Source organism: Coregonus lavaretus (genome assembly GCF_964263955.1).
Source record: "Coregonus lavaretus genome assembly, chromosome: 30".
NCBI lineage: Eukaryota > Metazoa > Chordata > Actinopteri > Salmoniformes > Salmonidae > Coregonus > Coregonus lavaretus.
In genome coordinates, this window is record NC_140017.1 from 33,262,923 (window position 1) to 33,290,687 (window position 27,765).

At 42.2% G+C, this 27,765-nt stretch overlaps 1 protein-coding gene across 1 annotated transcript; it reads right to left on the reverse strand.

Moving 5' to 3' along the window:
* Positions 1–195: 195 nt before the first annotated feature.
* On the reverse strand, positions 196–4,481 carry LOC311105450 (lysophosphatidic acid receptor 6-like). The gene is made up of 2 exons (XM_084147604.1): positions 4,318–4,481; positions 196–1,423 (listed from the first exon to the last, which is right to left on the reverse strand). Exon 2 carries the CDS (start codon positions 1,417–1,419, stop codon positions 397–399), a length of 1,023 nt encoding a protein of 340 aa, XP_084003730.1. The 5' UTR covers positions 1,420–1,423; positions 4,318–4,481; the 3' UTR covers positions 196–396.
* Positions 4,482–27,765: the final 23,284 nt, after the last annotated feature.

Consider the following 27,765-nt stretch of genomic DNA (forward strand, 5'->3'; position numbering starts at 1 on the left):
TGTATTATTATGTAGATACTTCTACTCAGTATGAACAAATTACAAGACTCATTTTGTTGATCAGATCAGATAGTGTTAGATATGCCCTCTGAGATATTCTGTGAAACCTCTTTGGATCTCAGCCTCCTAAAGGTAACACTAGGACCAAAGGCCACAGGTGTGATGAGTGAGAAAACAATGGAAGGCTGGATGATTGATTTGAAAACATTTATTACAAGTGTTGGCCATTCATTCATTCTTAGAGGGACTTGTCTCCTCTCTCTGCTGTGGGGATCTGAGTTTTCCATTTCCCAGATAGAGGTGATAGCCATCCATCTACAAGGGAAGCATCTCCACCCTGCTCTCCACACTGCACGCGCCAAGAGGTGATAAGCCACATCTATCTAGCAAGTCCAATCAATCTCCATTGACCTGGGTGTCTGAGCCTGTCTCTCCAGGTTCCTTGACCTTGATGTTGTCCATTGGATGCTGGTTGATTTCCCTGAGCCTTGCCACTGTGTTTCCTCTAGTGGACATCCTCCTCCTCTCCTGGCTGGCAGTCAGCAGGTTCTCCTTCAGGATGAGGTAGTAGCAGACCCCGTCCGTCAAACAGTTGACAGTGCCCAGACAGGTGCTGATGTGGACGAAATCTCTGAGGGGGTCGATGATGCCCCGGTCCTCCGTGAAGTTCTTGGCCAGGAAGTAGACGACTGCGGCCACGTGGTAGGGGATGAAGCACAGCAGGAAGGCCACCAGGTTGCTCAGGACGATCTTCACAGACTTGTTGTTCCTCAGCTTCTCGTCCAGCGGGTTCCGTCGCCGCATGTCACTCAGGATCTGCATCACGCGCACCGAGAAGAACACCATGGCGACCGTGCTGATCGTGAACACCGTCTCCATGGCGATGATGATCCATTTCTTCTTCCAGGTTTCGCTGGAGAAGTTCTGGAAACACCTGGTTTCGTTGTCATTGTGCAGTCCGCTGTCGTTGTTGTTTTTGTTGTGGAGCTCATAGATGGGCGTGGTGAAAGCGAATACCGTCACCCACACGGCCAGGCATACCAGGGCAGCCTTCCGTGACGAGTGTAGATGCTTGCCGTTGAATGGAAACCGCAGAGAAACATAGCGGTCGCCTGAGATGCACACGATCAGTATGATGCTCCCATAGATGTTGACGAACACCAGGCTCTCCAGGAAGGTGCAGAAGCCCATGCTCAGGCCCCAGATGTGTTCGTAGGCGTATATCTTGAAGGGCAGAGAGAAGATGACCAGGCTGTCGTTGATGATCAGACTGCTGAGGTACACCATGGACTCAGTCCATCGACGCATCCTGAAGAGGAGGAGCCACAGAGCGGCCAGGTTGAGGGGAAGACCCACCACAAACGTGGGGACGTAGACAATCCACTGGATATAGCATACTTTTCTTTCACACAGTGGCATTTTACTGCAAACAGAGAGGGAAATACAATACGCATATAAATGTAATTTCACTTAAAACACAATGCTTTTAAACCAATACAAGAGGCATCAATCAGGATCGTCACTGAGCAAGAGTAAAGAGATTTATAGGGATAGTTCGGGATTTTGGCAGTCTACAGGAACCTCATGCTAGCTGTTCCTGTAGACTTCCAGTCATTGCGCTAATAATAAATTATTTAGCAATTGCGCTAACACAAGTTAGCAACTTCCTTCAAACTGAACACAGAGACATAAAAATTGTATAAACAAGTTAATCTGACTCTGGGGAAGTAGATAAAGAGGCTCATTACCAAAATCATGAACTATCCCTTTAAGCCTCACTGAAATTTGACTGTAGGCTACATGTTATGTCAACTTGAGGGGATATCCTGTAGTAAATAATGAAGCAACTAATCATTTGTATGACTACTGCCATCTCATACACTAGGCATAGTGTTACTACCTAGTAGGCTACTGTAACTGATTTCTCTTAGTGTAACAGGCAGGAGCTTTTTAGAGGTCCACCACTAAGCAGCAGTACTCAATTCCTCTGTAACCCTATAAAAGGGGAAAGGAATTGGCATTCTTGGAAAGCCATCTTACCTGAGATTCTGGGATGATCTTAATTGCACACTCCATGTGTCCACTGTCCTCTCTCCTCAAAACCCATTGGAGGAGAAGGTCAGAGGGGAGGGACATCTGGTTCTCATCCAATGGGTTTTGAAAAGGAGACGAGGAGTGAGCATGTTAGGAGTATGAAATTGAGATCTTCCCTCGTTTGGGCCATGTCAAATATGATCTATTATATTGACAAGATGTCCTCAAAGATGGAAGGCAGGCACGAGGAGGCAAGATCAGGTGGGACCATTCTATCCAATGAGAGGGGCAGATACAGTGAGGGAAAAATGTATTTGATCCCCTGCTGATTTTGTACGTTTGCCCACTGACAAAGACATGATCAGTCCATAATTTTAATGGTAGGTTTATTTGAACAGTGAGAGACAGAATAGCAACAAAAAAATCCAGAAAAAAGCATGTAAAAAATATTAGAAATTGATTTGCATTTTAATGAGGGAAATAAGTATTTGACCCCTCTGCAAAACATGACTTAGTACTTGGTGGCAAAACCCTTGTTGGCAATCACAGAGGTCAGACGTTTCTTGTAGTTAGCCACCAGGTTTGCACACATCTCAGGAGGGATTTTGTTCCACTCCTCTTTGCAGATCTTCTCCAAGTCATTAAGGTTTTGAGCCTGACGTTTGGCAACTCGAACCTTCAGCTCCCTCCACAGTTTTCTATGGGATTAAGGTCTGGAGACTGGCTAGGCCACTCCAGGACCTTAATGTGCTTCTTCTTGAGCCACTCCTTTGTTGCCTTGGCTGTGTGTTTTGTAGTCCCGAAAGGTTTTGTAACTTTCAAAATAAAGAAATTATCCTCTATGATGTAAAATGCAGCATCATAGATTTCTGTATTTTGAAAGTTAAATATCTTGAAAACTTGAGTGCTGACAAGCAAAACATTTTGGGATTATGTCAACAATGGACTAATGAAACAAATAGTAAAGGATCGTTTTTTGGTGGACCTTTAATGCATGGACTGCTATGACTGTTTATTCAACACCATAAGCAAATCATCAAACACATTATGTTTTCTTGCATCATATTAAGATGAAAATGTATATTTAAAGAATAGAGATATGAAAAGGGAGAATTGTTCGTCAACGATTATTCACATTGAAAATAAAGTTGTAGATCAAAACAAAGTTATTGTTAAGTATTATTCAATTATTTTGCCTATTGAACAGTGACTACATTTGCTCAACATCCAAGCTACTACACATTTTCGGGCAACTTGGAGTCAGGGTTAGACATAACATAGTACTCCAATTAGTATGTTAGGTTACGTATGGTATGTATTAATTTGTGGATGTCCATCATCCATTTAGTATGATATGTTACAAATTACAGTTCGTATGATATGTTACGAATATGCAAAGCGTATGATATGTTACGAATTCCAATTAGTTTTGGCTAACGTTAGCTTGGTGGCTAACGTTAGCTAGGCTAGGGGTTAAGGTTAGTGGTTAAGATTACTGTTAGGTGAAGGGTTAGCTAAGATGCTAAGTAGTAGCAAAGTAGCTAAAAAGCAGTAAGTAGTTGCAAATTTGCAAATTAGTTAAAATGCAAAAGTTGTCCTTGATGAGATTCGAACACACTACATTTGGGTTGCTAGACTTCATATGCCTACCCACCCTGACCAACTACCTTACCTTAAAGGAAAACTCCACCCAAAAACTATATTTTGGTATTTGTTTCATTAGTCAATTGTTTATATAGTCCCACATTTTTTTTGCATGTCAGCAATCAAGATTTCAAGATGTATAACTTAAAAAATACAGAATGTTAAAGTTATATATCTTGAAAACTTGATTGCTGACATGAAAAACATTATCTCAACAATGGACTAATGAATGTAAGCTTTTGTCTTATGTAACCATAACAAACATACAAAATTATACTAATTTGAGTGTCCCAGGTTTAAATTCAGTATGTTAAATTTAGTCTGAGACCAAGCTGGTTCGGGATGTTTAGTTAAAAACTGATGTCTGAACCAATGACTGTATAGGTCTGAACAGTGTGATTTCTCCCCTTTGTAGAACGTCCATGAGTTTAAAATGTGTTTCCATTGTTTTAGAGATCATGACATTTCAATTTGTCTAGATGATTTACGATTATATGATACAGTATCTCACAACAGCATGGCAGAAACCTCAGGTGATTGTAAAGATAGGATGCGGTTAATTAATGCATGAACACTGAAGAACTGGGTGCAAAACTCCAGTCCAAAAGTATTACAGTAGGGTACAGAAAAAAAACTCACCGAAGTCGAGTTGTGATAATTATCTCTTCTCAACTGGAATCGAACCTCATGGCTTTGAGTACTGGTTTGGTAAGACGAACTTTAACCTACAGTAAACAGCCTATGTCGTGCCAATATTTATTCCTCTGATCGATAGTGAATCCCGATTGCGCGCTGTTTTACTAGTGGTGCTTTGGTTGACTAGTTTGCATAGTTAAATGAAGCAGTCTAATTCAAATTAACCTAATATAATCAGATATGCACATACAGTAGCTAAAAGAAGACAGTAATCACTTATTGTGTGGATTGCGCACACACATGCCGACCACTTCTGCTTAGGCCACACTCACGTGGTTTAGCATGCTCAGTTTCTTTTTTAAATGCAAAACTTTTCATGACCAATGTTAGATGTGTAGGTTAACAGAAGGCGTTTCCCCTTTGACATATATATGTTTCCCACGCAGGTTTGAGGTTCTCATTTCGTCTTTTGTAGAAGAAACCAAGCTGTATGGGAAAAGTTGTTCAATTGTAAATCTTCCTCTTTTTAATCATGATTATATCAACTGTCATTGCTCATGCACACATTCACATATGAGTGGTCTGGAAAAAGAGTCTGAAACAGTGAAATATAATGTTACTGTTTTGTATAAAGACGCACTAGAGGGAGCCACATGAACAGTTAGGGGACATCTTGAGTACTCTGTCAGGAGCCAACTAGTACAAGTAGACTTTTGACTGAAGTCTGTCTGATACTGTTGCGCAGAGAACAATGTCGTTATGACAGCTTACATCGCCACCACAACCACATCCGCATTTCATTTCCGTCTTAACTTTTCCTGCTTTGAATGAGTGATCTTTATTTTAAATTTTTTAAATTTTAGTCATTTAGCAGACGCTCTTATCCAGAGCGACTTTACAGTTAGTGAGTGCATACATTTATTTTTTTCTTCATACTTCCATCATTGCTAGTCATCATTGCCTGGGCCCACATACTTTTGAATGAATCCTCTACAGATCAGTAATCAATATATTTGGTCTAGAAAAGCGATTAAGGCTTACTCTACATGTCTCAAATCAGAGTAGCATCTACCTGTCCACACTTCCTCTCAGGTTAGTGTACAGTGCATTCGGAAAGTATTCACACCCCTTCCCTTTTTCCACATTTTGTTACTTTACAGCCTTATTCTAAAATGGATGAAATTGTTTTTCCCCCTAATCAATCTACACACAATACCCCGTAATGACAAAGCAAAAACAGGTTTAAAGACATTTTTTGTAAATGTATTAAAAATGAAAAAATAAAATATCACATTTACATAAGTATTCAGACCCTTTACTCATTACTTTGTTGAAGCACCTTTGGCAGTGATTACAGCCTTGAGTCTTCTTGGGTATGACGCTACAATCTTGGCACACCTGTATTTGAGGAGTTTCTCCCATTCTTCTCTGCAGATCCTCTTAAGCTCTGTCAGGTTGGATGGGGAGCGTCTCTGCACAGCTATTTTCAGGTCTCTCCAGAGATGTTCGATCAGGTTCAAGTCCGGTCTCTGGCTGGGCCACTCAAGGACATTCAGAGACTTGTCCCGAAGCCACTCCTTCGTTGTCTTGGCTGAGGGCTTAGGGTCGTTGTCCTGTTGGAAGGTGAACCTCCTGAGCCCTCTGGAGCAGGTTTTCATCAAGGATCTCTCTGTACTTTGCTCTGTTCATCTTTCCCTCGATCCTGACTAGTCTCCCAGTCCCTGCCGCTGAAAAACATCCCCAACAGCATGACGCTGCCACCACCATGCTTCACCATAGGGATGCTATTGGCCAGGTGATGAGCGACGCCTGGTTTCCTCCAGACGTGACGCTTGGCATTCAGGCCAAAGTGTCAATCATGGTTTCATCAGACCAGAGAATCTTGTTTCTCATGATTTGAGAGTCCTTTAGGTGCCTTTTGGCAAACTCCAAGCGGGATGTCATGTCACTTTTACTGAGGAGTGGCTTCCATCTGGCCACTCTACCATAAAGGCCTGATTGGTGGAGTGCTGCAGAGATGGTTGTCCTTCTGGAAGGTTCTCCCATCTCCACAGAGGAACTCTGGAGCTCTGTTAGAGTGACCATCGAGTTCTTGGTCACCTCCCTGACCAAGGCCCTTCTCCCCTGATTGCTCAGTTTGACCGGGCGGCCAGCTCTAGGAAGAGTCTTGGTGGTTCCAAACTTCTTCCATTTAAGAATAAAAAATAAAAAAAATAAAAAAAAGAATGATGGAGGCCACTGTGTTCTTGGGGACCTTCAATGCTGCAGACATTTTTTGGTAAATTCCCCAGATCTGTGCCTTGACACAATCCTGTCTCGGAGCTCTACGGACAATTCCTTCGACCTCATGGCTTGGTTTTTGCTCTGACATGCACTGTGAACTGTGGGACCTTATATAGACAGGTGTGTGCCTTTCCAAATCATGTCCAATCAATTGTTTGTACCACAGGTGGACCAATCAGGTTGTAGAAACATCTCAAGGATGATCAATGGAAACAGGATGGACCTGAGCTCAATTTCGAGTCTCATAGCAAAGGGTCTGAATACTTATGTAAAGAAGTTTATTTTAATATTACATTTTTGCAAGAATTTCTGAAAACCTGTTTTTGCTTTGTCATTATGGGGTATTGTGTGTAGATTGATGAGTAAAAAAATAATTTAATCCATTTTAGAATAAGGTTGTAACGTAACAAAATGTGGAAAAAGTTAAGTGGTCTGAATACCCTCCGAATGCCCTGTATGTGTGCATTGTGCAATAGATGCAATATACTGGATGTGGTAACACATTTGTCAAATTATTGAAACAAGGTGTAAGCCTAAGGTAATATTTCAAGACCATGTACAACACAGACGGTGATCGAGAGACCCACTGAGTTTTTGTCACCTGGGGTGACACTTTTAACCAAACATTTTGTTTGACTAGCTACTGTACATAACCAATTAGGTGACTGTGGGCATTTTGAGTTAACACTCATTGTATCACATTTCCACACAGGCTGCCAAGAATGTGACATTAATAACATGATCCACCTACCTCCTGTTACAGGAGCAATACATGCAGGTGTAAGGTAACCAGTAAGTTAGGCCTACTTATATTTAATTAATTAATTATCACCAGGGTCTTGCCAATATATTACTTCATTAATCTTTTAATGTAATGTAATAGTATCTTATGTTGTTCTTGTCTATAACTGTTCTGTACTCAGTCATGTGGTTGTATATTTTATGTGGACCCCCAGAAGAGTAGCTCCTGCATGTCCAATAGCTAATGGGGATCCTACTAAACTATAGTGAGCTCCAAAAGTATTGGGACAGTGACCTTTTTTGTTGTTTTGGCTCTGTACTCCAACACTTTGTATTCGAAATGATACAATGACTATGAGGTTAAAGTGCAGACTGTCATTTGTGGGTATTGTCATCCATATCAGGTGAACCGTTTAGAAATTACAGCACTTTTTGTGTATCGTCCCTTTATTTTAGGCGACCAAAAGTATTGGGACAGATTCACTTATATGTGTATTAAATAGTCAAAAGTTGGGCATTTGGTCCCATATTCCTAGCACGCAATGATTACATCAAGCTTGTGACTCTACACACTTGTTGGATGCATTTGCTGGTTGTTTTGGTTGTGTTTCAGATTATTTTGTGGCCAGTAGAAATTAATGGTAAATAATGTATTGTGTCATTTTGGAGTCACTTTTATTGTAAATAAGAATAGAATATGTTTCTAAACACTTCTACATTAATGTGGATGCCACCATGATTATGCCAAAACATCAGCTATACGGATGAGGCCAACGCTGGTTAATGCTGTTTAACATTCAACCTGATTGAATCCAGGCCTAAACTAAACCATTAGTAATGAATTAGTAAGTAGTGGTTTGATTGTGACTGCTTTTTGGCTAGTCAATAGCATATGGAAATTGTGGCATTCATCTTTAATGATTGTAAAAAATAGTTTTGCAAAGGGGTAAATTGAGCCAAAGTTGACGAAATGCCACCACAACTAATCTTCTCCTTTCCCCCTTCTGATAACCAGGTGGCGAATCGCATCTCTGCATGTCTGGCAGACATATCAGTATGGATGACGGATCACCACCTCAAGCTGAACCCTGGCAAGACGGAGCTGCTCTTCCTCCCGGGGAAGGACTGCCCGTTCCATGATCTCGCCATCACGGTTGACAACTCCGCTGTGTCCTCCTCCCAGAGTGCGAAGAGCCTAGGCGTGACCCTGGACAACACCCTGTCGTTCTCCGCCAACATCAAGGCGGTGACCCGCTCCTGCAGGTTCATGCTCTACAACATTCGGAGAGTACGACCCTGCCTTACACAGGAAGCGGCACAGGTCCTAATCCAGGCACTTGTCATCTCCCGTCTGGACTACTGCAACTCGCTGTTGGCTGGCCTCCCTGCCTGTGCCATTAAACCCCTACAACTCATCCAGAATGCCGCAGCCCGTCTGGTGTTCAACCTTCCCAAGTTCTCTCACGTCACCCCCCTCCTCCGCACACTCCACTGGCTTCCAGTTGAAGCTCGCATCCGCTACAAGACCATGGTGCTTGCCTATGGAGCAGTGAGGGGAACGGCACCTCTGTACCTTCAGGCTCTGATCAGTCCCTACACCCAAACGAGGGCATTGCGTTCATCCACCTCTGGCCTGCTGGCTCCCCTTCCTCTGCGGAAGCATAGTTCCCGCTCAGCCCAGTCAAAACTGTTCGCTGCTCTGGCACCCCAATGGTGGAACAAGCTCCCTCACGACGCCAGGACAGCGGAGTCACTCACCACCTTCCGGAGACATTTGAAACCCCACCTCTTTAAGGAATACCTGGGATAGGATAAAGTAATCCTTCTACCCCCCCCCCCCCAAATTGTAAAGTGGTTATCCCACTGGCTATAGGGTGAACGCACCAATTTGTGAGTCGCTCTGGCTAAGAGCGTCAGCTAAATGACGTTAATGTGCCCTTGAGCAAGGCACTTAACCCTAATTGCTCCTGTAAGTCGCTCTGGATAAGAGCGTCTGCTAAATGACTAAAATGTAAAATGTAAATGTATATCAGTGCATTTATAACAACCTAACCATTATGAAACTTATTTTTCGATCAATAAGCTTCACATAGCAAATTAGCAATTAAATGTTTTGTTGACCAAATTCTACACTCTCTCATGGACCTCCATTCCTTACTTCGTGGTCTTATTTTTGTTGACAGATTTTGGGATGAGTTAACCTTCTCGCTTCGACTCTTCCTCTCTGGCCATGTGCTGTGTGTATGTTCACTTGCCATGTTGAAGGGGTTGATGGATGCTTTGGGCCAGACTTGAGAACTAGTGTGAAAGTATAGACGGCCTATTTATATAATGGCAACGCCAGCCGCTGTTCTTTGTCCTTTGTTTTATCAGAATAGAGTTGTATTTTAAAATGTTAGAAAAACTATTTCCCATTGCCTGAGACATTAGCTTGTCATTTATTGGGTTAGGCCAATAGTTTACCCTTGTGCAGTGTGACTTATCAAAGACACTTATCACATGCTCAACTGGTATTGGTACTTTATTAGATTTGCAGTGAAATCAGTGTGGCATTCATTAAACTGTGTGCAGTGAACCACTTTTATATAGGCTATCAGTAAGACTTGGCCTCTCTCTCTATTTGCCTGTAGCAACTCATTGTTATCAAGCCATTTGTGGTTTTGTACATTAAATATTTCCCTATCAAAGATCAGCACTGTACCATTGCTCATCAAAATAGTTCAATTCCAAATAAAAGCAATTTTGTTTACTTATATCCTTAATTTGGTAGGCCTGTTGGGAACCATGTCTTAGTTTGGAGATCCTCTTTGCTGCTGTCTAAACCAAGGGGTGATATACCTATTGTCTGTAACTACCATCCCACAGACTCAGGACACAGATGTCAGTTCAACGTCTAGTTTTGATTTACATTTGGTTGAGTTGTCAACTAACATGAATTCAACGTGAAATCAACAAAACATTTCACCATGTCATTGGATTTAGGTTAAAAGTCGGGTGAAAAAAATACGAAATGCCCTTACGTTGATTACTTTTTTCATATCCAATCAGTTTTCCACGTTGATTTAACATCATCACATAGAATTTTGGGGTTGAAATGATGTGGAAATAACATTGATTCAACTAGTTTTGCCCAGTGGGATGTCACATTAGGTTGTAGCCTACCAACTACCTATGCATATAAATATGTCAGTGTATGGTTAGTACCATTTTAACCAACTATGTCCACTGTTGACATGGAAACAAGGAGATCATTGCCCACCAAGAGGTTAAAGGAAAACTCCACCCAAAAACAAAATTTTGGTATTTGTTTCATTAGTCCATTGTTGACATACAGTGAGGGAAAAAAGTATTTGATCCCCTGCTGATTTTGTACTTTTGCCCACTGACAAAGACATGATCAGTCTATAATTTTAATGGTAGGTTTATTTGAACAGTGAGAGACAGAATAACAACAACAAAATCCAGAAAAACGCATGTCAAATATGTTATAAATTGATTTGCATTTTAATGAGGGAAATAAGTATTTGGCCCCTCTGCAAAACATGACATAGTACTTGGTGGCAAAACCCTTGTTGGCAATCACAGAGGTCAGACGTTTCTTGTAGTTGGCCACCAGGTTTGCACACATCTTAGGAGGGATTTTGTCCCACTCCTCTTTGCAGATCTTCTCCAAGTCATTAAGGTTTCGAGGCTGACGTTTGGCTACTCGAACCTTCAGCTCCCTCCACATATTTTCTGTGGGATTAAGGTCTGGAGACTGGCTAGGCCACTCCAGGACCTTAATGTGCTTCTTCTTGACCCACTCCTTTGTTGCCTTGGCTGTGTGTTTTGTAGTCCCAAAAGGTTTTGTAACTTTCAAAATAAAGAAATTATCCTCTATGATGTAAAATGCAGCATCATAGATTTCTGTATTTTGAAAGTTAAATATCTTCAAAACTTGAGTGCTGACAAGCAAAACATTTTGGGATTATGTCAACAATGGACTAATGAAACAAATAGTAAAGGATCGTTTTTGGGTGGACTTATCCTTTAATGCATGGACTGCTATGACTGTTTATTCAACACCATAAGCAAATCATCAAACACATTAAGTTTGCTTGCATCATATTAAGATGAAAATGTATATTTAAAGAATAGAGATATGAAAAGGGAGTATTGTTCGTCAATGATTATTCACATTGAAAATAAAGTTGTAGATCAAAACCAAAGTTATTGTTAACTATTATTAAATCATTTTGCCTATTGAACAGGGACTACATTTGCTCAACATCCAAGCTACTACACATTTTCGGGCAACTTGGAGTCAGGGTTAGACATAACATAGTACTCCAATTAGTATGTTAGGTTACGTATGGTATGTATTAATTTGTGGATGTCCATCATCCATTTAGTATCATATGTTACAAATTACAATTCGTATGATATGTTACGAATATGCAAAGCGTATGATATGTTACGAATTCCAATTAGTTTTGGCTAACGTTAGCTTGGTGGCTAACGTTAGCTAGGCTAGGGGTTAAGGTTAGTGGTTAAGATTACTGTTAGGTGAAGGGTTAGCTAAGATGCTAAGTAGTAGCAAAGTAGCTAAAAAGTAGTAAGTAGTTGCAAATTTGCAAATTAGTTAAAATGCAAAAGTTGTCCTTGATGAGATTCGAACACACTACATTTGGGTTGCTAGACTTCATATGCCTACCCACCCTGACCAACTACCTTACCTTAAAGGAAAACTCCACCCAAAAACTATATTTTGGTATTTGTTTCATTAGTCAATTGTTTATATAGTCCCACATTTTTTTTGCATGTCAGCAATCAAGATTTCAAGATGTATAACTTAAAAAATACAGAATGTTAAAGTTATATATCTTGAAAACTTGATTGCTGACATGAATAACTTTATCTCAACAATGGACTAATGAATGTAAGCTTTTGTCTTATGTAACCATAACAAACATACAAAATTATACTAATTTGAGTGTCCCAGGTTTAAATTCAGTATGTTAAATTTAGTCTGAGACCAAGCTGGTTCGGGATGTTTAGTTAAAAACTGATGTCTGAACCAATGACTGTATAGGTCTGAACAGTGTGATTTCTCCCCTTTGTAGAACGTCCATGAGTTTAAAATGTGTTTCCATTGTTTTAGAGATCATGACATTTCAATTTGTCTAGATGATTTACGATTATATGATACAGTATCTCACAACAGCATGGCAGAAACCTCAGGTGATTGTAAAGATAGGATGCGGTTAATTAATGCATGAACACTGAAGAACTGGGTGCAAAACTCCAGTCCAAAAGTATTACAGTAGGGTACAGAAAAAAAACTCACCGAAGTCGAGTTGTGATAATTATCTCTTCTCAACTGGAATCGAACCTCATGGCTTTGAGTACTGGTTTGGTAAGACGAACTTTAACCTACAGTAAACAGCCTATGTCGTGCCAATATTTATTCCTCTGATCGATAGTGAATCCCGATTGCGCGCTGTTTTACTAGTGGTGCTTTGGTTGACTAGTTTGCATAGTTAAATGAAGCAGTCTAATTCAAATTAACCTAGATTAACCAGATATGCACATACAGTAGCTAAAAGAAGACAGTAATCACTTATTGTGTGGATTGCGCACACACATGCCGACCACTTCTGCTTAGGCCACACTCACGTGGTTTAGCATGCTCAGTTTCTTTTTTAAATGCAAAACTTTTCATGACCAATGTTAGATGTGTAGGTTAACAGAAGGCGTTTCCCCTTTGACATATATACGTTTCCCACGCAGGTTTGAGGTTCTCATTTCGTCTTTTGTAGAAGAAACCAAGCTGTATGGGAAAAGTTGTTCAATTGTAAATCTTCCTCTTTTTAATCATGATTATATCAACTGTCATTGCTCATGCACACATTCACATATGAGTGGTCTGGAAAAAGAGTCTGAAACAGTGAAATATAATGTTACTGTTTTGTATAAAGACGCACTAGAGCAGGGGTGTCAAACTCATTTTAGCTCAGGGGCCACATGGAGGAAAATCTATTCCCAAGTGGGCCGGACCGGTAAAATCATGGTATATATAACTTAAAAACAACAACTTCAGATTGTTTTCTTTGTTTTAATACTATCAACATAAAACATAAAGCTGGAGCCTGAGGACAGTGTGTCCAAAATAGTACAAGCACAACATCACTATTAATCATAAAACACCTCAAGTTTATTTGAAAATTCTAAAGAAAAAGAACACACAAACACACAATGCCTCAGTGATTCACATAACTGTTTCACAGATCACAGAACTATATCAGGGTGTCATTTCTCAGGCAGAAATGTAGATACAAATAATGAAATTCTGTTCCCCAAACAAGTGCAAGAACCACAGAGTCAAGAATAGGTTAAATATACAAATAAAATAAAAACAATTAAAAACAATAGCACATCAACATAAAAACATATAAACATAAAGCTGGAGCCTGAGGACAGTGTGTCCAAAAGCACAACATCACTATTAATCATAAAACACCTCAAGTTATTTGAAATTCTGAGGACAAACAACACACAAACACACAATGCCTCAGTGATTCACAGAAGTATATCACAGATCACAGAACTATATCAGGGTGTCTCATGCAGCACTTTAAGTGGGGTTGCATAGTTTATTTGACTCCTGATACCTGGCATCTTTTAGCTTTCACCAGCGCATCAATATCAGGCGTCACATCCTGAGTGGCAGCCAACTTCAGGATGTGATTCAAGTGCTTGTGCGTGAGCCTTGAGCGCAGCTTTGTTTTATTTATGCTCATTACAGAGAACTTGCTCACAAAGATATGTGGTTCCAAACATGCACAACCGTTTTGCAGCGAGGGCTGTCAAGTTGGGGTAACCTGGCAAGAGATTCTGATAAAATGTGTCCAAGCCAGCTGCGGCAAATTTGCCCTTCAAATCCGAGTCACACTGCAAGTCTATTATTTCAAGTTGGATGCTGACGGGCAGATCAGAGGGATTCACCGTGAATGGCGAACAAAAAACTTTGAAGTCTTTCTCCAGTTCACCAAAAATCTGAAAGCGTTGCTCAAACTCCCTTAACAGTCCCGTTATTTTATCTTTGAACCGCTTCATGTCTGCCACATGTTGGGTCGCGCACACATTTTTCAGACAGGGGAAGTGAGCTGCATCACCACCGGCGAGTTGCGTCTCCCACAATGACAATTTCAACTTGAAAGAACGTATTTTACATTTACATTTTAGTCATTTCGCAGACGCTCTTATCCAGAGCGACTTACAGTTAGTGAATACATATATATTTTTTTTATACTGCCCCCCCGTGGGAATCAAATCCACAACCCTGGCGTTGCAAACGCCATGCTCTACCAACTGAGCTACATCCCTGCCGGCCATTCACTCCGCTACCCTGGACGATGCTGGACCAATTGTGCGCCGCCCATGAGTCTCCCGGTCGCGGCCGGCTGCGACAGAGCCTGGATTCGAACCAGGATCTCTAGTGGCACAGTTAGCACTGCGATGCAGTGCCTTAGACCACTGCGCCACTCAGGAGTATGCGGTCATAATGCTGTCATAATACTGTCATAATACTGCGTGGCAACTTTGTTGCGCCCTTGCAGCTGTTTGTTCAAGTTATTCAGGTGCTCTGTAACATCCACCATAAATGCAAGGTCCTGCATCCATTCTGCGGAATTACATTCTAACACTGGTTTGCAATTTCATCTCGTAAATCAAAGAAACGCCTCAGCACAGCACCTCGGCTTAACCATCTTACCTCTGTGTGGTATGGCAGGCCATAGATGTGGTCTTTCTCTCTGAGAAGGCTGTCAAACTGACGGTGATTCAGGCTTCTGGATCGGATGAAATTAACAGTTTGGATGACCACCTTCATGACGTTATCCATCTTTAATGACTTGCAACACAAAGCCTCCTGGTGCAAAATACAGTGAAAAGTCCAAAAATCACGTCCTCCATTTGCAGATTGCACTTTCTCTCTGAACTTTGTCACAACGCCTGCTTTTTTCCCGATAATTGAGGGCGCACCATCTGTAGCCAGGCTGACAGTGCGGGACCAGTCCACTCCGACCCTGTCCAGCGCGCCGACGAGTGCAGTGAAAATATCAGCTGCTGTCGTTGTATCTGTCATCGGCACCAACTCCACGAACACCTCGGTGACGGTCAATGTGTCATCAACTCCGCGGATGAAAATGGCCAGTTGTGCAACATCTGTAATGTCCGTGCTTTCATCAATTGCAACCGAAAACGCAATAAATGACTTTACTTTTTGCTTCAACTGGCTGTCCAAATCCACTGAAAGATCGGAAATCCTGTCTGCAACTGTGTTTCTTGTCAGGCTGATATTTGCAAAAGCCTGGTGCTTTTCAGGGCACACAATCTCTGCTGCCTTCATCATGCATGTTTTTACAAATTCACCCTCACTAAATGGTTTTGAAGCCACTGCGATTTCATTAGCAATGAGGTAGCTAGCTTTCACTGCAGCGTCACTGATGTCTCGGCTGTGAGTAAACACAGACTGCTGTTTCTTCAGACCCACCAAGATGGCGTAGCACCAAGATGGCGTAGCAGTGCGGTCGCTTTTATTCATCGTCCTTGTGTAAATATCCCGTTTCTTGTTTTTTTGTCTATTTTGTATATATTTCTCAATTTTTACTTTTCATTCTTTAACTAAATATACTTTCCTGCAACCTGCCTCACCCAACGTGGAAAGGATTCTATTATTTCTTTATAACTTTCATCAAGAACCGTAAGCTGAAACTAGTGTAGCCGCAACTGAATGGCTACTTGCTATTAGTCACCGTTAGCGTCTTCACCACTGTCCGTGGCCTACACTATCCACCAGCCAGCTCTAGCTCTAGCCTGGACAATTCGTCGGCCAGTCTGCACAGCGTGCTATCGACCCAGCGTGCTATCGACCCAGAGCTTATTGGACTTTCTGCCGGAATCACTGGACCCTAGCGCTGGATCATCACAACCAGCTTGCTAGCTGCAACCTGTTGTTGGCTGATTACCATTGCCCTATAGCAAGCACCAGTTAGCCTTGAGCTAGCCTCAGGCCCATCTCCCGGCTATCTACCTCTCTGTCAACTGGACGGGACCTCCTAGTGTTGACACTGAGCCCCGCCGATCCAACACGACTGGTTTGCCGACTAAATAGTCTGATGTGGTTTCAACAGGCTTCCCGTTGCGACGACCACGAAGATCCATCTGCCAGCCCCGGCCCGCTAGCACACGCAAACTACAACTGTGCTCCCTGCTAGCTGTGCTGAAGCACCAATTTGAACTGCTCTCGGACTCACATATTGCTGTTTACTGGACCTTATGATCACTCAGCTGCACAGCTGATGCCTGCTGGACTGTTCCTTTACACGGTACCCTGTCCTGTTTATTCTGTTTAGCCTTAGCCCAAACGTTATCACTATTTCCAGTTGTTGTCTTAGCTCTCTCTAATAACACCTGTGACTGCTTTATGCCTCTCTCCCATGTCAATTTTGCCTTGCCTATTGCTGTTTGGGTTAGTTCTTATTATACAATTTCACTGTAGAACCCCTAGTCCCTCTCAAACTGCCTCAAATAGTTCCTTTGTTCCACCCCCCATACACGCCGAGACCGGCTCAATCGGTGCCTCCAATGACGCTATCTCTTTCATTGTTACCCAACGCTTAGGGTTACCTGAACTGTACTCATATCCTTCCATATCCTTTTCTGTACATAATGCCCTGAATCTTTTCTACAACGCCCGGAGAACTGCCCCCTTTATTCTATGTACCCAACGCACTAGAAGACCAGTTCTTAAAGCCTTTAGTCGTATCCTTATTCTAGTCCTCCTCTGTTCCTCTGGTGATGTAGAGGCTAACCCAGGCCCTGCAGCCCCCAGTATCACTCCTACTCCCCAGGAGCTATCATTTGTTGACTTCTGTAACCGTAAAAGTCTTGGTTTTCTGCACATAAATATCAGAAGCCTCCTTCCTAAGTTTGAGTTATTCACTGCGTTAGCACACTCCGCCAACCCTGATGTTCTAGCAGTGTCTGAATCCTGGCTTAGGAAGGCCACCAAAAATTCTGAAATTTCCATCCCCAACTATAACATTTTCCGTCTAGATAGAACTGCCAAAGGGGGTGGAGTTGCAATCTACTGTAGAGATAGCCTGCAGAGCTCTATCATACTATCCAGGTCTGTGCCCAAACAGTTTGAGCTTCTACTTCTAAAAATCCACCTTTCCAGAAATAAATCTCTCACTGTTGCCGCTTGCTACAGACCCCCCTCAGCCCCCAGCTGTGCCCTGGACACCATATGTGAATTGATTGCCCCCCATCTATCCTCAGAGTTCGTACTGCTTGGTGACCTAAATTGGGATATGCTTAACACCCCGGCCATCCTACAATCTAAACTAGATGCCCTCAATCACACACAAATTATCAACGAACCTACCAGGTACAACCCTAAATCCGTAAACATGGGTACCCTCATAGATATCATCCTGACTAACTTACCCTCTAAATACACCTCCGCTGTCTTCAACCAGGATCTCAGCGATCACTGCCTTATTGCCTGCGTCCGTAACGGGTCCGCGGTCAAACGACCACCCCTCATCAGTGTCAAACGCTCCCAAAAACACTTCAGCGAGCAGGCCTTCCTAATTGACCTGGCCCAGGTATCCTGGATGGATATAGATCTCATTCCGTCAGTAGAGGATGCCTGGTTGTTCTTTAAAAGTAATTTCCTCTCAATCTTAAATAGACATGCCCCATTCAAAAAATACAGAACTAAGAACAGATATAGCCCCTGGTTCTCCTCAGACTTGACTGCCCTTGACCAGCACAAAAACATCCTGTGGCGTACTGCATTAGCATCAAATAGCCCCCGCGATATGCAACTTTTCAGGGAAGTTAGGAACCAATATACACAAGCAGTTAGGAAAGCAAAGGCTAACTTTTTCAAACAGAAATTTGCATCCTGTAGCACTAACTCCAAAAAGTTTTGGGACACTGTAAAGTCCATGGAAAATAAGAGCACTTCCTCCCAGCTGCCCACTGCACTGAGGCTAGGAAACACTATCACCACTGATAAATCTACAATAATCGAGAATTTCAACAAGCATTTTGCTACGGCTGGCCATGCTTTCCACCTGGCTACCACTACCCCGGCCACCAGCTCTGCACCCTCTGCTGCAACTTGCCCATGCCCCCCCCGCTTCTCCTTCACACAAATCCAGACAGCTGATGTTCTGAAAGAGCTGCAAAATCTGGACCCCTACAAATCATCTGGGCTAGACAATCTGGACCCTTTCTTTCTAAAACTAGCCGCCGAAATTGTCGCAACCCCTATTACTAGCCTGTTCAACCTCTCTTTCGTAACGTCTGAGATCCCCAGAGATTGGAAAGCTGCCGCGGTCATCCCCCTCTTCAAAGGGGGTGACACTCTAGATCCAAACTGTTACAGACCCATATCCATCCTGCCCTGCCTTTCAAAAGTTTTTGAAAGCCAAGTCAACAAACAGATCACCGACCATTTCGAATCCCACCGTACCTTCTCCGCTATGCAATCCGGTTTCCGAGCTGGTCATGGGTGCACTTCAGCCACGCTCAAGGTCCTAAACGATATTATAACCGCGATCGATAATAGACAGTACTGTGCAGCCGTTTTCATTGACCTGGCCAAGGCTTTCGACTCTGTCAACCACCGCATTCTTATTGGCAGACTAAATAGCCTTGGTTTCTCAAATGACTGCCTCGCCTGGTTCACCAACTACTTCTCAGATAGAGTTCAATGTGTCAAATCGGAGGGCCTGTTGTCTGGACCTATGGCAGTCTCTATGGGGGTGCCACAGGGTTCAATTCTTGGGCCGACTCTTTTCTCTGTGTATATCAATGACGTCGCTCTTGCTGCTGGTGACTCTCAGATCCACCTCTACGCAGACGACACCATTTTGTATACATCTGGCCCTTCATTGGACACTGTGTTAACAAACCTCCAAACGAGCTTCAATTCCATACAACACTCCTTCAGTAGCCTCCAACTGCTCTTAAACACTAGTAAAACTAAATGCATGCTCTTCAACCGAACGCTGCTTGCACCCGCCCACCCGACTAGAATCACTACTCTCGACGGGTCTGACCTAGAGTATGTGGACAACTACAAATATCTAGGTGTCTGGTTAGACTGTAAACTCTCCTTCCAGACTCACATTAAGAATCTCCAATCCAAAGTTAAATCTAGAATCGGTTTCCTATTTCGCAACAAAGCCTCCTTCACTCATGCTGCCAAACATGCCCTCGTAAAACTGACTATCCTACCGATCCTTGACTTCGGCGATGTCATTTACAAAATAGCCTCCAACACTCTACTCAGCAAATTGGATGTAGTCTATCACAGTGCCATCCGTTTTGTCTCCAAAGCCCCATATAATACCCACCACTGTGACCTGTACGCTCTTGTTGGCTGGTCCTCACTACATATTCGTCGCCAAACCCACTGGCTCCAGGCCATCTATAAATCACTGCTAGGCAAATCCCCGCCTTATCTTAGCTCATTGGTCACTATAGCAACACCCACCCGTAGTCTGCGCTCCAGCAGGTATATCTCACTGGTCATCCCCAAAGCCAACACCTCCTTTGGCCGCAATTCCTTCCAGTTCTCTGCTGCCAATGACTGGAACAAATTGCAAAAATCTCTGAAGCTGGAGACACTTATCTCCCTCACTAACTTTAAGCATCAGTTGTCAGAGCACCTTACCGATCACTGCACCTGTACACAGCCCATCTGAAATTAGCCCGCCCAACTACCTCATCCCTATATTGTTATTTATTTTGCTCATTTGTACCCCAGTATCTCTATTTGCACATCATCTCTTGCACATCTATCATTCCAGTGTTAATACTAATTGTAATTATTTTGCACTATAGCCTATTTTATTGCCTTACCTCCATAACTTGCTACATTTGCACACACTGTATATAGATGTATTTCTGTTGTATTTTTGACTTTGTTTTGTTTTACCCCATATGTAACTCTGTGTTGTTGTTTTTATCGCACTGCTTTGCTTTATCTTGGCCAGGTCGCAGTTGTAAATGAGAACTTGTTCTCAACTGGTTTACCTGGTTAAATAAAGGTGAAATAAAAAAAATAAAAAATAAAAAATAGTTCATTCACCTTCTCTCTTCTCCGCTGTCCTTGAAAGTTGTCATATTTGTCGGCATGAAGACTCACATAGTGGCGACGAAGATTATATTCTTTCAGTACTGCAACATGCTGTGAACACACCAAACATACAGCTTTCCCATTCAATTCCGTGAATAAATAGAAGGATGACTATTTTTCTTGGAACACTCTGCACTCTGCGTCCACTTTTCTCTTTTTTGACAGAGACATATTGGGGCAATGAGGGTGCCAAAGCACATAATGTTAAAAGTAGAAGCCGTAATAAATATCGCGGGCAAAACAAAGTAGCTCATCCGGACTGGCTGCACTTGCTTGACCTATTTGCTCTGCCCTGGTATAAACAGTTTGCTTGCTTAACACAAGTGCTATTGCGCCAACCAGTGGACACAATTGGAACAGCAGTTTCTTTTATTGAAAAATTGCAGAAAAATACACCAAAAAAATGTATGCACGCATGACTGTAAGTCGCTTTGGATAAAAGCGTCTGCTAAATGGCATATTATTATTATTAGTCATCATTGCCTGGGCCCACATACTTTTGAATGAATCCTCTACAGATCAGTAATCAATATATTTGGTCTAGAAAGGCGATTAAGGCCTACTCTACATGTCTCAAATCAGAGTAGCATCTACCTGTCCACACTTCCTCTCAGGCTAGTGTACAGTGCATTCGGAAAGTATTCACACCCCTTCCCTTTTTCCACATTTTGTTACTTTACAGCCTTATTCTAAAATGGATGAAATTGTTTTTCCCCCCTAATCAATCTACACACAATACCCCATAATGGCAAAGCAAAAACAGGTTTTTAGACATTTTTTGTAAATGTATTAAAAATGAAAAAATAAAATATCACATTTACATAAGTATTCAGACCCTTTACTCATTACTTTGTTGAAGCATCTTTGGCAGCGATTACAGCCTTGAGTCTTCTTGGGTATGACGCTACAATCTTGGCACACCTGTATTTGAGGAGTTTCTCCCATTCTTCTCTGCAGATCCTCTCAAGTTCTGTCAGGTTGGATGGGGAGCGTCGCTGCACAGCTATTTTCAGGTCTCTCCAGAGATGTTCGATCGGGTTCAAGTCCGGGCTCTGGCTGGGCCACTCAAGGACATTCAGAGACTTGTCCCGAAGCATTTACATTTACATTTACGTCATTTAGCAGACACTCTTATCCAGAGCGACTTACAAATTGGTGCATTCACTTTATGATAGCCAGTGGGACAACTACTTTACAATTTTTTTTACAAATATTTTTCTAATTCATAATTTTTTGAGTATATTTATTATTTTTTCCTTTCTTTTTTTTGTCTTGTTTCTTTATGTCATTTATTTATTTAGGGGGGTAGAAGGATTACTTTTATACTATCCCAGGTATTCCTTAAAGAGGTAGGGTTTCAAGTGTCTCCGGAAGGTGGTCAGGCGTCGTGAGGGAGCTTGTTCCACCATTGGGGTGCCAGAGCAGCGAACAGTTTTGACTGGGCTGAGCGGGAACTGTGCTTCCGCAGAGGTAGGGGGACAAGCAGGCCAGAGGTGGAAGAACGCAATGTCCTAGTTTGGGTGTAGGGACTGATCAGAGCCTGAAGGTAAAGAGGTGTCGTTCCCCTCACAGCTCCGTAGGCAAGCACCATGGTCTTGTAGCAGATGCGAGCTTCAACTGGAAGCCAGTGGAGTGTGCGGAGGAGCGAGGTGACGTGAGAGAACTTGGGAAGGTTGAACACCAGACGGGCTGAAGCATTCTGGATGAGTTGTAGGGGTTTAATGGCACAGGCAGGGAGCCCAGCTCCCACTCCTGTGTTGTCTTGGCTGTGTCTCTAGGGTCGTTGTGCTGTTGGAAGGTGAACCTTCGCCCCAGTCTGAGGTCCTGAGCGCTCTGGAGCAGGTTTTCATCAAGGATCTCTCTGTACTTTTCTCAGATGATCATTCTCTCGATCCTGACTAGTTTCCCTGCTGCTGAAAAACATCCCCACAGCATGATGCTGCCACCACCATGCTTCACCGTAGGGATGGTGCCAGGTTTCCTCCAGACGTGACACTTTGCATTCAGGCCAAAGAGTTCAATCTTGGTTTCATCAACCAGAGAATCTTGTTTCTCATGGTCAGAGTCCTTTAGGTGCCTTTAAGCAAACTGTCATGTGCCTTTTATTGAGGAGTGGCTTCCGTCTGGCCTAAAGGCCTGATTGGTTCAGTGCTGCAGAGATGGTTGTCCTTCTGGAAGGTTCTCCCATCTCCACAACGGAGAAAACTTAGGATGGATCAACAACACATGAGGTTGGTGGCACCTTAATTGGGGAGGACTGGCTCGTGGTAGTGGCTGGAGCTGAATGGTATCAAATACATCAAACACATAGTTTGATGCCATTCCATTCACTCCTTTCCAGCCATTATTAGGAGCAGTCCTCCCCCCAGCATCCTCCACTGATCAACAACATTGTAGTTACTCCACAATACTAACCTAATTGACAGAGTGAAAAGGAAGCCTGTACAGAATACAAAATATTCCAAAACATGCATCCTGTTTGCAACAATGCACTAAAGTAATCCTGTAAAAAATGTGGCAAAGCAATTAACTGTTTGTCTTGAATACAAAGTGTTATGTTTGGGGGCAATTCCAATACAACACATTACTGAGTACCACTCTCCATATTTTCAAGCATAGTGGTGGCTAAATCATGTTATGGGTATGCTTGTAATCTTTAAGGACTGGGGAGTTTTTCAGGATAAAAAATTAACTGAATATTGTTAAGCACAGGTAAAGTCCCAGAGGAAAGCCTGGTTCAGTCTGCTTTCCACCAGACACTGTGAGTTGAATTCACCTTTCAGCAGGACAATAACCTAAAACACAAGGCCAAATCTACACTGGAGTTGCTTACCAAGAAGACAGTGAATGTTCCTGATTTGCCGAGTTACAGTTTTGACTTAAATACACTTGAAAATCTATGGCAAGACCTGAAAATGGTTGTCTAGCAATGATCATCAACCAATTGGACAGAGCTTGAAGAATTTTTAGAAGAATTATGGGCAATAATGTTGCAAAACCCAGGTGTGAAAATCTCTTAGATACTTACCCAGAAAGACTCACAGCTGTAATCACTGCCAAAGGTGTTTCTACAAAGTATTGACTAAGGGGTGTGAATACTTATGTAAATGAGATGTATGTATTTCATTTTCAATACATTTGCAAAAATGTCTAAAACCATGTTCACTTTGTCATTATGGGGCATTGGGGCATTGTGTGTGTATATGGGTTAGCACTGAAGTGGTTTGCCATAGTAGGAATCCCACTCTGTGCAGTTCACCCTGTGTGCAGTTCACATCAGCTCAAACATACATATCACTGTCATGTCTACCTCTGAAAATCCTCCCAGTAAAGCAATAAAAAAAATCAAGAATCTCAGAAAATTGCAAAAAAATTGCTCACATTAACATATGTAGCCTAAGAAACAAAGTTAATAAAATCGATAACTTGCTACTAACAGATAACATTCATATACTATCTCTGAAACTCACTTGGATAATACTTTTGATGATACAGTGCTAGCAATACATGTTATTACATCTACAGTGGCTTGCGAAAGTGTTCATCCCACTTGGCATTTTTCCAATTTTGTTGCCTTACAACCTGGAATTAAAATTGATTTTTTGGGGGTTTGTATCATTTGATTTACACAACACGCCTACCACTTTGAAGATGCAAAAACATTTTTGGTGTGAAACAAACAAGACAATAGAACAGAAAACTTGAGCGTGCATAACTATTCACCCCCCCCAAATCAATACTTTGTAGAGCCACCTTTTGCAGCACTTACAGCTGCAAGTCTCTTGGGGTCTCTATAAGCTTGGCACATCTAGCCACTGGGATTTTTGCCCATTTTACAAGGCAAAACTGCTCCAGCTCCTTCAAATCAAATAAAATCAAGTTGGATGGATTCCGCTGGTGTACAGCCATCTTTAAGACATACCACAGATTCTCAATTGGATTGAGGTCTGGGCTTTGACTAGGCCATTCCAAGACATTTAAATGTTTCCCCTTAAACCACTTGAGTATTGCTTTAGCAGTATGCTTAGGGTCATTGTCCTGCTGGAAGGTGAACCTCCATCCCAGTCTCAAATCTCTGGAAGACTGAAACAGGTTTCCCTCAAGAATTTCCCTGTATTTAGCGCCATCCAGCATTCCTTCAATTCTGACCAGTTTCCCAGTCCCTGCCGATGAAAAACATCCCACAGCATGATGCTGCCACCACCATGCTTCACTGTGGGGATGGTGTTCTCGGGGTGATGAGAGGTGTTGGGTTTGCGCCAGACATAACGTTTTCCTTGATGGCCAAAAAGCTCAATTTTAGTCTTATCTGACCAGAGTACCTTCTTCCATATGTTTGGGGAGTCTCCCACATGCCTTTTGGTGAACACCAAACATGTTTGCTTATTTTTTATTTATGCAATGGCTTTTTCTGGCCACTCTTCTGTAAAGCCCAGCTCTGTGGAGTGTACGGCTTAAAGTGGTTCTATGGACAGATACTCCAATCTCCGCTGTGGAGTTTTGCAGCTCCTTCAGGGTTATCGTTGGTCTCTTTGTTGCCTCTCTGATTAATGCCCTTCTTGCCTGGTCCGTGAGTTCAGGTGGGCGGCCCTCTCTTGGCAGGTTTGCTGTGGTGCCATATTCTTTCCATTTTTTTATAATGGATTCAATGGTGCTCTGTGGGATGTTCAAAGTTTCTGATATTTTTTTATAACCCAACCCTGATCTGTACTTCTCCACAACTTTGTCCCTGACCTGTTTGGAGAGCTCCTTGGTCTTCATGGTGCCGCTTGCTTGGTGATGCCCCTTGCTTAGTGGTGTTGCAGACTCTGGGGCCTTTCAGAACAGGTGTATATATACTGAGATCATGGGACAGATCTTGTGACACTTAGATTGCACACAGGTGGACTTTATTTAACTAATTATGTGACTTCTGAAGGTAATTGGTTGCACCAGATCTTATTTAGGGGCTTCATAGCAAAGGGGGTGAATACATACAGTGGGGAAAAAACGTATTTAGTCAGCCACCAATTGTGCAAGTTCTCCCACTTAAAAAGATGAGAGAGGCCTGTAATTTTTATCATAGGTACACGTCAACTATGACAGACAAAATGAGAAAAAACATTCCAGAAAATCACATTGTAGGATTTTTTATGAATTTATTTGCAAATTATGGTGGAAAATAAGTATTTGGTCAATAACAAAAGTTTCTCAATACTTTGTTATATACCCTTTGTTGGCAATGACACAGGTCAAACATTTTCTGTAAGTCTTCACAAGGTTTTCACACACTGTTGCTGGTATTTTGGCCCATTCCTCCATGCAGATCTCCTCTAGAGCAGTGATGTTTTGGGGCTGTCGCTGGGCAACACGGACTTTCAACTCCCTCCAAAGATTTTCTATGGGGTTGAGATCTGGAGACTGGCTAGGCCACTCCAGGACCTTGAAATGCTTCTTAAGCCACTCCTTCATTGCCCGGGCGGTGTGTTTGGGATCATTGTCATGCTGAAAGACCCAGCCACGTTTCATCTTCAATGCCCTTGCTGATGGAAGGAGGTTTTCACTCAAAATCTCACGATACATGGCCCCAATCATTCTTTCCTTTACACGGATCAGTTGTCCTGGTCCCTTTGCAGAAAAACAGCCCCAAAGCATGATGTTTCCACCCCCATGCTTCACAGTAGGTATGGTGTTCTTTGGATGCAACTCAGCATTCTTTGTCCTCCAAACACGATGAGTTGAGTTTTTACCAAAAAGTTATATTTTGGTTTCATCTGACCATATGACATTCTCCCAATCCTCTTCTGGATCATCCAAATGCACTCTAGCAAACTTCAGACAGGCCTGGACATGTACTGGCTTAAGCAGGGGGACACGTCTGGCACTGCAGTATTTGAGTCCCTGGCGGCGTAGTGTGTTACTGATGGTAGGCTTTGTTACTTTGGTCCCAGCTCTCTGCAGGTCATTCACTAGGTCCCCCCGTGTGGTTCTGGGATTTTTGCTCACCGTTCTTGTGATACTTTTGACCCCACAGGGTGAGATCTTGCGTGGAGCCCCAGATCGAGGGAGATTATCAGTGGTCTTGTATGTCTTCCATTTCCTAATAATTGCTCCCACAGTTGATTTCTTCAAACCAAGCTGCTTACCTATTGCAGATTCAGTCTTCCCAGCCTGGTGCAGGTCTACAATTTTGTTTCTGGTGTCCTTTGACAGCTCTTTGGTCTTGGCCATTGTGGAGTTTGGAGTGTGACTGTTTGAGGTTGTGGACAGGTGTCTTTTATACTGATAACAAGTTCAAACAGGTGCCATTAATACAGGTAACGAGTGGAGGACAGAGGAGCCTCTTAAAGAAGAAGTTACAGGTCTGTGAGAGCCAGAAATCTTGCTTGTTTGTAGGTGACCAAATACTTATTTCCCACCATAATTTGCAAATAAATTCATTAAAAATCCTACAATGTGATTTTCTGGATGTTTTTTTCTCAATTTGTCTGTCATAGTTGACGTGTACCTATGATGAAAATTACAGGCCTCTCTCATCTTTTTAAGTGGGAGAACTTGCACAATTGGTGGCTGACTAAATACATTTTTTCCCCACTGCATGCACGCACCACTTTTCTGTTATTTATTTTATATAATTTTTTGAAACAAGTCACTTTTTTCATTTCACTTCACCAATTTGGACTATTTTGTGTATGTCCATTACATTAAATCCAAATAAAAATCAATTTAAATTACAGGTTGTAATGTATCAAAATAGGAAAAACGCCAAGGGGGATGAATACTTTTGCAAGGCACTGTATAGAAAAGACAGAAATGCCAGTAGGGATGGTGTTGTGGTTTATATTCAGAGTCATATTTCTGTAAAGCTTAGTGGATCTCATATCAAATGTTGTTGAAGTAATACGGCTACAGCTTCACCAACCTCACCTAAACCCATTATTCTGGGAAGTTGCTATAGACCATCAAGTGCTAACAGTCATATCTGGATAATATGTGTGAAATGCGTCATAATGTATGTGATATCAACAGAGAGGTATATTTTCTGTGTGACATACATTTTGACTGGCTTTCATCAAGCTGTCCACTCATGAAAAATGTTCAAACTGTAAGCAGTGCCTGCAACCTGGTTCAGGTTATCAGTCAACCTACCAGGGTATTTACAAACAGCAGAAGAATGAAATCATGCACATGTATTCATCACATCCTTCACTAATTCTGCAGAAATCTGCTCTAAAGCAGTATCCACATCC